This window comes from Watersipora subatra, chromosome 1 (assembly GCF_963576615.1).
Source record: "Watersipora subatra chromosome 1, tzWatSuba1.1, whole genome shotgun sequence".
In the NCBI taxonomy this organism is placed as follows: Eukaryota; Metazoa; Bryozoa; class Gymnolaemata; order Cheilostomatida; family Watersiporidae; genus Watersipora; species Watersipora subatra.
The window spans coordinates 45,733,357-45,745,834 of record NC_088708.1 but is presented as its reverse complement, the minus strand read 5'-3'; the positions used below and the strand labels follow the sequence as shown (position 1 = coordinate 45,745,834).

Genomic DNA, 12,478 nt, shown 5'->3' with positions numbered 1-12,478 from the left:
GTTTTCTCAGTTGATTCAAATTTACACGAGTTTGGTACAATTATATATGTCTATGGAATAACCTACCGTCATTTCAAATGTAGGAATCCGTTCAGCAGATACCCATGTTTGAAGCCGTTTCTTCATTTATCTTAAAATCTAAGGCTAATTCAAGAGCTACCGAAGCCAGGCGCGGAGGTTAAATTATTTTAACTAGTATAGGTATTTTATTTTACATATGTATAATGATCGATGGTTTATTTTGTTTTTAGAATATTGTCTTTTTTTACCCTGAAGGTGCTTTTTTGTTTGCGATTCGATGCGTCAAATCTATTCAATCCACTCTTCAGTTATCGTCATTCTATTTTGACCATCGAGCGCTAATGAGTCCTTTCCACTGCTAATGGATACCGATATTGTCGTGAAAAACAAGAGACACATAATCAAATTGCGCAAACTTTTGTACATTGGTTATTAACTAATTGAATAATGTTGCAACATCAAATTATTTGTCAGAACAGTAACTTACTTCATCTGAATAGCATGTATCCAATTAGAAGCATACGAAAATACATATAGGCCTACAGCACTGTTTTTAGCCAACCTGCTTATACTCTCCACCGCTTTTTGATGATCGTAGTAACAGTGCTGTAAAATTGGATTTATTTGAAAAACAAATGACTTAAACATTGTAACGTTTTGGTTTTTGGTGTTACAGAAACTTTTTTGGGATCTGAAATAAACTCTGGAGAAGTCAGAATTAATGGTTTCAATTTTTTTCGAAAAGATAGAGATGTTAGAGGGGGAGGAGTAGCTATTTATGTAAGATGTCAGATGTGCATGTAGAGGTTATTCCTTTGGAATCTCTTTCAGAGGTTCTTTTGCTGAAATACAAGGTGGCAAAATTGGTTTTTTTATTTTTCAGTTGTCTATAGACCACCTAATAATAAAGATGTATTGCTTATTCCAAGCTTACTCGAAGAAATAGGGAAAGCAATGAGTAGCAAGAAAGTTCCACTTTGTATTTGCGGAGACTTTAACCTTCCCCAAATTGATTGGGATCATTACAAGAGTAATAGCAGTTTCTCACTCTGTAACCCATTCTTATATAAATTAGCAGAGTTAAGTTTGCAACAACATGTTCACCAGTCTAACCACATTAAAGGAAACATTTTAGATTTAGTCCTTACAAACACTTTTTTTGTATCTAGGGTTGAGGTATCAGATCCACTGTATAGGGACCATAGTATTATCTCTATGGAACTTGATTTTACTCCAGATATTTATAAATCAGAAACAGATATTATTTGGTTGTATTTAAAAACAAATATGGAAGAAACGGAATCAATTTTTCCCAAGTATCAAGAACAAATTTCTTCTATGATAAAAAACAAAGCATAAGTAATATCTACGACGTGTTTATTAACGGTATCAACGAGCTGAGAAACAAATGTATACCTACCAAAAAATTGAAAACTCTTTAAAGCCATAGAGGTAAACTTCATCTTTTCGTAATTCATAAGCGTCGTTATTACCACCATCGGCAAAATATTTTTGTCAACGACTTTTCTAAAAGTTTGGTGAAATTTGATTTATACTGCGATACGATGAGTAGCACGGGCTAGCCGGGTCACGCGCGCAAGGATTTTCGCCACGCACATACAAAACAAAAATCGCATGTTGTTTTGTATGTGCGTGGCGAAAATCCTTGAGTGCGTGACCCGGCTAGCCCGTGATGAATAGTTTTCCGACGTTGATTCCGTGTTGAATCAACGTCGAAATGTTGAATGTTTAAAACGTCTTAAAAATTGTTGTGATTAAACGTATACGTTGTCCGAGCTACAAAAAACTATTCATCGTTTGACCTAAACACAGAATACGTGTGTACATTCAATAAGTATCTATTAAAAAAGCGTGAGTGATATAGAATGTACCGTAAAACCTCGTAAAACTTCTAATTGAACTGCCTCGGAGTGTTGCTCTTAACGAATCCCAGGTAAAGTAAGGTAATCTGCATAAACTTCAAGAAAAAACGGCAAAATTGATCGTGGGTAAAACCCCAAAAGAAAAAAATGTCTTCTCTTTTGAGCATTTCAACAACGATCAAGTTTTGCCAATGTCAATCTGAAAAACGTCCTGGCAATAACATCACCTCAAACAACAAACCAATCTCAAGTGATAGAAAAATCTCTATACTTTTTCATGAAAACGTTTTAAACTTTACATTAGAAGCATTTAAATTGAAACAAGCCATTTGTGCTTTTGATTTATATTATAGTTTGTATATGTTCATGTATCTACTAATAAATAAGTAAATATATGGACTTGTGACAGTGCTCTGATAACTTGAACGCTCTGATAATTCGAACACTTTTGCTCGGTCCCTTGAAGTTCGAGTTATCCATGTTTGACTGTATGTGGCTAAACGCTCACCGTCCTGGAGATACTCATTAAAAGGGTATGCTTCAAACTGGGCACTTCTCATTAAGCTATATTGCTATGACTGCATCTAACGATAGTCCAACAACTTAACTAAGATTTGGAAGTGTATTCAGAATTGTCTACCTACACAGAAGGTCGTGGTAAGGTCAACGAAAAGTGACCACATAGGGCATCAGGATGCGGAAATATCAACCCAACTCATCAAATGACCATTCAATCTAGAGCTCTTTTTTATGTAGTTTAGCACTCACACAGTGTAGCACGAGTACGCTGCAGAGATTTATTGTAGCGCATTGGAGAGGTTTGTTTGTTATGCTAGTGGCAATTTGTCCCAACACAACCATATCTAATGTTTTCTTCGGTAATCCTTGATACATAGTTCTAATGAAGCTTAATTGTTCAGATGACATAAAACTAGCACATAATTCCATACATTTGCACCCACTTATTAGTTTGATGACAACAGTTAGAAGGGGAATGTTATCAGCAGTGATAGGCTGATCGTTATTCTCTGTAATTTGATTTAATTCATTCGCATTATCGTTAGCAGCCACATATTGCGTAAGCAGCTGTATTTCTCAGGTTGCCCTATTATCACAATCCTCATTATCGCTTTCACTATGATCTGAGGCAGCTGACTCAGATCCTAAGTAGAAATAGGCTACTCAGCTAGCATCAACTAGCCGTAATTTGCGATGGTTTTATTTTGTTCTAGCCTGAAGCATTAAAACAGGAAATAGCCACATAGTGTACGTGCTCGCACCCGTATTTAGAGCCTATATTTATGATCTTGGGTTATGAAAAATTTCATAGCAACCACCAATATGGGTATAGTTAAATGGCAATTCTGGCTTTATGATTGGTCAGACACAAAAATAAACAAGACCACGTGAAAGAGCAGGGTTGAATGCACTATAAACCACTGTTTACTAAAATAGTGACGGTGAGTGATATAATAACGTAAAGCACGCTTAGCGCGCTATTGTGGACAATGCAATTACCGCACGATTGTACATTCTGACGGCCGGGGTCACATATGGGACCAGCATAGACGAGAATTTTACTGCTTAAATGCTGAGTAGAGGTAAGAGATAAAGCACGCCTTTCGGAAAAAAATCTATAAAACCGGGCTTAGAAAACCTATAGATATCATTGCTTATATCATTTATAAAAAGATTACATGGCAGTCATTTGTGATGTAAAAAACCAGGATTAGAAAATTGTTACAAAACTGAAGAAAACTAGAAAACCTTGACAACTATAAAAACCAAGTAAAGAGATTATAGCTATTTAGGACCATAAACGAATCTTTGTCATTGATGGTAGCAAGGTACATGTACTGAAAACATTCCAGACGCTCCAAAAGACAACTGTGTACATGAACAGTCGCAAAGAAGGGCTGCATCTTTCCACTTTTGTTGCAGTAGTCATTCCAACAATGTTAATAATAGCTCCTGGAATGTTTATGTTATTGTGATTTTATGTTATACGAACAGTTCAATACATGTAAATTGCCTAATCCGTTCTAAGATCGTCCTAAAATCACCCTTTCACAATTTTTAGTTTAATGACTACAGTAACTGCAGCATAAGTAGTTAGCGTCGACAACTTTGTTCCGTTTTCCTATCACTATTACTTGGTTTAGGGTCCATGATTACAGTAATTTTATGATATTTAACACCTGTTCCAATCGACCATCTTTAAAGTTTGACTTTCAACAGAATTCGCATTACAGTTATATGGTATCAAAAGATTCACCATGTTTTACTCTGCGGTGTTATAGATGCATAATATGTGGAAACAAAAACGAACAGTTGAAAAATCCCTGAAATCCTTTTATTTTGATGATGTACTCAACTCGACGTGGTTTTTGTTTTGACACATGATGTTATTACGGGGAAATAAAATGCTCAATATAAAGCGTCTCGTAGCACTATTTCATGACAAACACTTCGGGTTCTAACGGAAAGCCCTTATCAAATGTAGGTGCTCGCTACTTTACAGTTTCGTTTCAGCTTGGTCTAATAATCTAGTCGTAATCTGGTCAAGGGACCCATTATTCTGTCAAATGTCGCGAACTATATCTGCAGTACTTTTCGACCATCACAAGTGACTAACAGGCTGTTCATGTTTATCAGAGCATAATGTGCACCTTCTTGAGCTAAGGTTAAATTAAACTAATTTTTAGACTAAGTTTTGAGATATCAGTGCTCAAAATGGCAGCATTACAATGATAATGAAATAGAGGCGTAAGGACAATGGACATGGTTTTATTAAATACGTGAAGTATATTTGTGAAAATATTTTGACGCGGAGAGGGATTCCAACCTACGGCAGTTTCAGGATGGCTGCGATCAACTGTTCGTTTTTGAGTTTTTAAGAGCTTGTAATCACATTTCCACATATTTTGTATCTACAACACAGCAGAGTTAAATGTGATGAACCTTTTGATACCCAATAACTGTAATGTGAATTTTTTTGCAAGTCAACCTTCAAGTATTTCTGAATAACTGCGCAGCTACTCTCTGTGGTTTATCGACACACCTGATGATCTCTCATGGTAAGCTAGACTGCCAGGGTGGTACTATAGATAACTTTAAACGTCATTTTTTCCGAGTGCACTAAGAGAAAAAATGGTGTTTTGAAGGCTAACTACAAGGTTCTTGTTATTCAACTCGAATTTGAGAATTTGCACTGACTTGCAAGTTTACGTTATCTGGAATTTTTTCTGTTGTACAAAACAACGTAAAAATTTACTTGGAAATATTTACATAAATTCTTTACTTTATGTGAAATTTATGTTGGAAGAGGTTTACGCTAAAGGATTGTCTAATGTATACTGGCTTAACTACTAAGTTTCTTGCCTGTATCAACTTATTGTAACTGCATGACTAACTGCAACTGCTGTGACCTCAGACAACAATTTAGCCTGAGCCCCACAAGTTCCCATCATACAACATGCCTTTTCTTTTTTCCGGGCTGATGCCAGAATCATCAATAACTGCAGTGCATGTGGTAACTGGCCTTATTTGTGGGGGTCATTACCTGGCCGTTAGGCTCGTCCACTTAGGTGGTGCCTTCACCTCATCCGACCCTGCCCTATGGCCGAAGTTACTTTCCCCTTTGTTGCCATCACTAGTGCTTCTCCATCACTGACCACTGTTGCCACCAATACTGGCAGTGACCTTCATCACTACCAACCCCGTGACTGTGACCACCGTCACTACCAACACTGCCACTGGTTCGGACTAGCCCAGAGCTTATTGGTTGGGTCAATAGTGACTTTTAAAACCTCAGCTGTTTCCTCCATCTCTACCTTGCTCTCACTAATCTGTCTGCATGATGGCGTCCTGTGGGAATGCTCCTCCTGGGTCACTCCCGACTGCACAGGAGGTGGCACCACAGGCCTGGGTGTTGATATACAGTCATACTTCGACTTACGAGCTTAATGCGTTCCGAGACTGAGCTTGTATGTCAATTTACTCGCATGTTGTTGCAATTTGTTTATATACAGAACAATTAAATATATATTGATTGGTTTCCATACTCTAAAAAATGCAAATAAAACACTCAAAACAAGATATTTTAACAGAAAGAACATGTTGGTTATTTTCCTAACGTACCACATGCTTTCAAAAAGTAACAAATAAAAAATAATGCAAGGAAATGTGATTAATTAAAATGTCAAATTAATTACATACAATAGCAGTTAACGCTAGCATTTGCCAGGGAGGGAGATATAAGTTATCATTCATTACAATAGTTGACTTTGATAAATTTGGATTTTATCAGTCTTAAAAGACAAACTTAGAAGCAAACCTAAAGGCAAACTTTCATTTTTAACTTAACGTAATTAAAATTTCTTCGGCGTTCATAGTTTGAAGTTTTTCGCTGGTTAGCTAATTTTTCCTTTGTTTCGCTTTCATGACTAGCCGGCCGTTTTAAGATAAACCTATCTAAGGACGTTTGCCTTTGTCGCCCTTTCAACATGTTGCGATTAGGACGAACCTAAAAGCAAACTTTCATTTTTAACTTAACGTAATTAAAATTTCTTCGGCGTTCATAGTTTGAAGTTTCTCGCTGGTTAGCTAATTTTTCCTTTGTTTCGCTTTCATGACTAGCCGGTCGTTTTAAGATAAACCTATCTAAGGACGTTTGCCTTTGTCGCCCTTTCAACATGTTGCGATTAGGATGAACACACGTGTCGTCACAAAGGGTTAATGCACGACCACTAGCCAACTTGTCCGAATGTCTATTTTACAGTTTTGATAGATAGCACCGGCCTTTTCACATAGCATCGTTTCAGTTACGCTGTCACCGGCCAATTGTTTATCCAATGCCATCAGCGGTCGTGAAGATCGCTACGCCGTTTAGAAACTATGGTTAGTCCTTTTGCGAACTGAATGCCCTGAATATAATTCTTCTGTTTGATAATTGTGAATGTATTTCTGTCATATTGCTGAGCTAGCTCAATCATGTACACACATTTCGCATATTTTTCAAGAATTCCGTTTAATATCAATTGTTATCATTTGCTTTTTCTTTGTATTATCCTTCATTTTACTGGCAAACTTTCGGTCTACGCACAGTACGTTTAATTCACATAATTCTGCACTGAAAATTGCACTCAAAAAAACACGGTACAAAAGTACATTGTATAACCTGAGCAGTTTAAAAATACAGAGTGATGTTGTTCTCATAAAACACCTCTGGCATACTTGGCAACTGACTCAAGTACTCGTATCTCAAACATGGCTCGTATGTTAGCGCTAAAACTTGCTTGAAAGCTGGCTCGTATCTCAAGTTTCTCGTACGTTGGAGCACTCGTAAGTTGAAGTATTACTGTAGACACAAGCCTACTTATCTCAGCCTGCCTCTGATAGGATGCAGGTCTACTCCTAGCAATCTTCTTCCAAACTTTAGCCAACTGCTGTATAGTCGCCTCGAATGCCTCGGCATTCTTCAACTCGTTGACTGCTGCCTCTTGCTTGGCTTTCAGCCTAGCCATTTTCTCAAACTTGTACAATCTCTATCTACAAATCTAAGGTACAAAGGTTTACAAATTTCCATCTGTACAGTTCTTTTTAAACATGGTCTTTACAGTCAGACTTATTTTTGCTGTTTTGCAACTTGACATCAGCTAAAATATGATAACTTAGCCCAGCAGTAAAGGGTCTCCAAGAAAAGAACCTAACTGGTGTAAACCTGCTCTTGCATAAAGCATTTACAACAGCCAATAATTTCAGCTAGTTCAACTCAGTTATGCCCAAAAAGTTTGTTCTCAATCGTTTTATCACATAATCATTAGCTTCATTAGTCCTGTGTTTACTTTCCAATTGAACTACCGCCATTCCAAATACATTCAACTTACTATCATCAGAACTTTCTAAAGCTATTGATGGCTTCTTTATCTGCAAATCCAACTAATTTGCCGTTCTTTTAATTATTATTCAAACCTCAGCCCCAGTATCTCACTATCATTACGGCTCTTAAAAGTTTCTACTACTTTCACAGTCACGATACCTCCCTCACACCTTTTCATGTTTCGCTGCTCATATCGACTGTTTCTTTTGTAACTAGGACTTCTACTCATATGCCTGACAATACTGTTGTCTCTGGGTCTACTCTATTTATTCCTTACATCTCAAAGGCTATCTCTGCCCTTATATCTATCCCTACTGCTTTCTCGCACTGCTATATCGCACTGCTAAACCTTTCTATTCTGCTTTCTTGACTCTCATACCTATCATTACTGCTGCTGTGGCTGCCCTCCTGTTTACTGCTACTACCACGACTTGAGTAAAAACTCGCAGCGCTATCCCTCTCCCTGCAGCCTCAGGATATATGATCGCTTAGCCCACAAGAACAACATTTAATGGTGGGACCACTCATCCCGTGACCTTTACGCTTGCAGTTGTAGCAACCTTTATCCTTATTAAGCTCTCTACTAACTGCTCTATATTGCGAAACACCTTTTTTTTATACCCCCTTCTACTGTCTCTGTTTATAATATATTCTTCACTCCTTGACTCACACTTACAAACATCTTGCTCATCACTATTATCTCCATAATTCTTTCTACTGCGTCTAGGACTACCCCTAAATGAATATCTACCCCCAACCGTACTCAAGATCACTTCCTCTAAGGTACTGTGCACGACTGCTTTTCTTTTGACCCCTTTGCTACCTCCTTAATCTCTCTTCTCAATCCATCCATTATTTTCTGTTCTCTAGAATCTGCTCGAATTATTCACCATCTCATAAGCCTTCAATGCCTCATGCAACATATTCCATTTCAAATCAGCATTCTTCATCAAGTCTCTATTCTTATGCTCTATCTCTCAAACTGTTAACTGCCACAATTAGAGCAAACTTGATTCCATTATTTCCTTACTAATGCGGAAGTTATTAGCGATCTCTGCATCTCTACTCAAACTTTCAACTTATTGCAAAAGCTCTATCACTTCTATCTATTGCTTGTCTAGCTGCAAGGAATTTATGTCGCTCTACAATCATGCTTTCCTGTCTACTAAAATAATTTTACAATCTCTGTAGCCGCTTCATAAGTAGAATTTATCCTATCGAATTCAAACCCTGCACTTCTTAACACTTCTCTACCAATGTGTCCGATAGCTCTAAGTAACGGCACCAACTTAACTCTACCCCATCATTATAGGTGTCTATTAACACATTCATAACCTCTTCTCTCAATTGCATTCTTGATACACAGATTGAACCCCTCTACAAATCCCTCACACGAAATTAAGAGATTTGTTTGTCATGTTTGCCAAAAACAATTTTTGAATAACTGAACTCCATCACCAATAATTGCACCGTAACAACCTAATTAATTTATTTTCCACCTCCAACGTTATTTATTCTTGAGTTCCTCCCCTTTCGCTTTTTTAATTCTCACCTTTTATTCCATCACGAATAATAACTTAATTTAAACACCTTTGAAGGATAATAGGAGTTTTTTGCAAGCAATTGTTTGCCATCTATGTAACATATAACTCGTGTGCCGTGTGCATTACCTGTTGGAAATTGTTTGTTTCAAGGGAGATGAAATCTTTCACACATAACCTGAACAGCTCATTTGAGACAAAAAATGTTGATGAAGTTTTCAAGAGAAAGAAGCGTAATAGAATTTTGAGGCATATCCATCAACGCTGGATTAGCGCTTCTACTATAGCTGCCTTCTTATTTTATGATCTGTAAGTGCATCAGTATGTTTTTCGCTTACTATAATAACGGCTAATGGTTTATTATTATTGTCTCAACCTTGCTTGACTTTTCATGAATAATATAATATACTTTCTGCACTGGTTTGTTGTATGAAAAAAACTGCAGATAGCGTTTTCTAATGCTACCACCATTGTTGTGATAACAAAATTGATTCTTTCATTCAGTTATATACAGTAAGGCCTATGCACATTCACACCGCATGTTGTGAAACTTGATTGGTTATAATGGTGAACATATTTCTTAAATAATTATAACGATTGTTTAACTTTAGTGTTTAAAGACTGCGGTTTTTGCCGGGAATTATTAGAACTAGCTTCAACATATGGGTCAGGATCTCAGAAACCATGGTTAAGTCGGGTGTGTGAGATTTGGAGCTATCTACACTAGCAAAAGGAGAAATTCTCACAGTTATTTTGCAAAAACAATTTGATGCTAGTTTAATAACAGCAGATTTTATGGTCAATAAACTGAATGCATGTTTACCATTATTGCGAAAACATAGTTCTGAGAAAACTGGTGTTAAAGTTTGAGAAAGTGGGAATACTAGCAATTTACTAGAATTCGTCGTATAAATTGAGCACAATTTTGTTTACATTTCAAAACGTCATAGCAACCAATATTAAAAAGTTGTGATATTTATCTAGATTTCTGTATTTATGTCCAAAAAGTTATGCTGAATTTAAAAATTATACAGATTTTAGCTGGTTGTCATAGAAATAGCTGTATATCTATAAGAAAATGTATTACTTAGTTTTGCAGATATTAAAAACGGTTTGGCGGTACCACGATATTGGGCACAGCCGTAATATCATCAACAAAATCTTTAAAAAATAATAACAGTAACATATTACGCACCATCGGTCACTATATACTTCGATCTTGTAAGTTCGAATAATTATTCATATAATTAAATCTTATAATAATCTTATAAAATCGAATAATTATTTTTATAATTAAATATTGTAATAATCTTATAAGAATCGTTAGGAAAACATCATCGTCATTCCCTTTACTTTCACTGCTTTGAACATCAGTTGGAATACCAAAGTACTCATTATAAGTGTCCAAAATGTTAGAGTTATCTTTAAAATCAGCAAAAAAAAACGATTACTTTTATCGGACTCAATTTTTCAGTACTTCCTGCTTAGCATAGCAACGATTTTAAGGTTTTTTTTAGGGTTAAAGACTTCTATTGGCTAAACTGACTTCAGATTCAGAAAGATCACTCCTTAATTGGTCCAGATGCACGTGTTACAAAAATTGTTACCAATATTATAAATTCAGTTAGTGCAGCTTCAAAGTCGGATAACTCAACTTCGTGATTTGCGACTCAACCATGATTTCTGTGGTTGGGACCCATATTCAAACAGAACACTATAATTAAAGTTCAAATCATTTACCTGTTTCACAACTGGTTGTCTTTTATAGTTTATTGGGAAAGGCTATAGTTTGATGAGAAAGTCTGATTTGTAAACATTGCTGTACATGACATCATGGTCTTTACAGGTATTGTCAAGCAATCACTCGTGGAGTCGTGCGTTCCCTTTCTTTACTCTGGTTCGCAGGTATGATAAAGTTTGTCTATTTGAAGCTGGCCCGTAATGCATGTATATTCGTCAGACTCCATTCATCACTGTTATCTGTTTATGTGTATCAGTAAGAGACATCTGATACTGTACTTGATGCAGCACTGTATCTGCAAGTTAGTTCGTGAATAACTGCTTTACAGACTATGTTAGAATGTAAGTTAATGTTTTACCTGTTTTAGAAATAGTCTTGGCCATAATCTCCACCGGCTATGCTCTCTCTGAGCTCATTGTCTTTGCCCATCACTTCCTCTCTAATCATTATATTGACTTGACTGAGGATCAGCAACGACTGCTGGGTGTGAATGAGAATGAAGCGGGTTTTAGGAAGTCCGTACCCAGCAGTCCTCAGTCTAGCAATGAACAAGCTATCAAGTTTAGTCCGACACACGGCAGTCCAGTTTGTCATTCCTCGCCCAGTGCTCGAATAGGGTTTGTGCAAGCCTCTATTTATTCTGTTTGGTTAGTCAATTGCAGCATCTTCGTGGACATTAGTATAGTGCCGTTTTAGTTTGTGTTAAATATATAGAATATGCATAATTTCTGTTTTATGGCATTTATTCTGCCTTTATTGAGACGGAGTATAATACTTGTTTGAGAGACAAAGGTTTTTTTTGGGAATATGAGGCACCTGTTTGGAGAGAGTAGTTTTTGATTGGTGAGTAGGTCACCATCATTTGATGACATGACTGATACTGATTTGATGACAGATTTGACACTGGTTTGATGACACCTGGCACTGGATTGTTGAAATATCTGACACTAGTTTGACGATACTGGATTGATGACACTGGTTTAATGAGATATCTGACACTGGTTTGATCGCATGTCTGGCACTAGTTTGATTGCATGTCTGGCACTAGTTTGATGACATGTGACACACTAGTTCGATGACACTTGACACGGGTTTGAAGGTAGGTCTGGTGCTTGTCTGAGTCACTGGTTTGGTGACACTTTTTGGAGAATATACCTCATATCTGGACTTTCACCCTTTAGGGAGTATTATGTTTTAGTGCTTCGGGAATAATTGGAACTTGGCCAACGTCTCTTGAGGACTCACTGTCATCTACAGCATTCTCTACAAGCCTGTGTCAATCTGGACAGGTGCTTCATGACAAGGTTTGCCCTTATTTTTAAGCTGTATGCTCACTGCCTTGCCTGATGTTGGTGGAAGAAAAACTCTGATGAGAAGGAATTCCAATTAAAATAGTTTGTATAAGTATTGA

General features: G+C 36.8%; 1 protein-coding gene across 1 annotated transcript in view; it reads left to right on the top strand.

The window, feature by feature from the left end:
- Positions 1-154: 154 nt before the first annotated feature.
- The window catches only part of LOC137386032 (transmembrane protein 209-like), a 29,415-nt gene continuing 17,091 nt past the window's right edge, over positions 155-12,478 (top strand). The window contains exons 1-5 of the mRNA XM_068072684.1: positions 155-201; positions 9,480-9,635; positions 11,173-11,231; positions 11,435-11,684; positions 12,266-12,371. Of these exons, the coding sequence (XP_067928785.1) occupies positions 9,484-9,635; positions 11,173-11,231; positions 11,435-11,684; positions 12,266-12,371 (567 nt within the window). The 5' untranslated portion in view covers positions 155-201; positions 9,480-9,483. The remainder of the gene's footprint in view (positions 202-9,479; positions 9,636-11,172; positions 11,232-11,434; positions 11,685-12,265; positions 12,372-12,478) is intronic.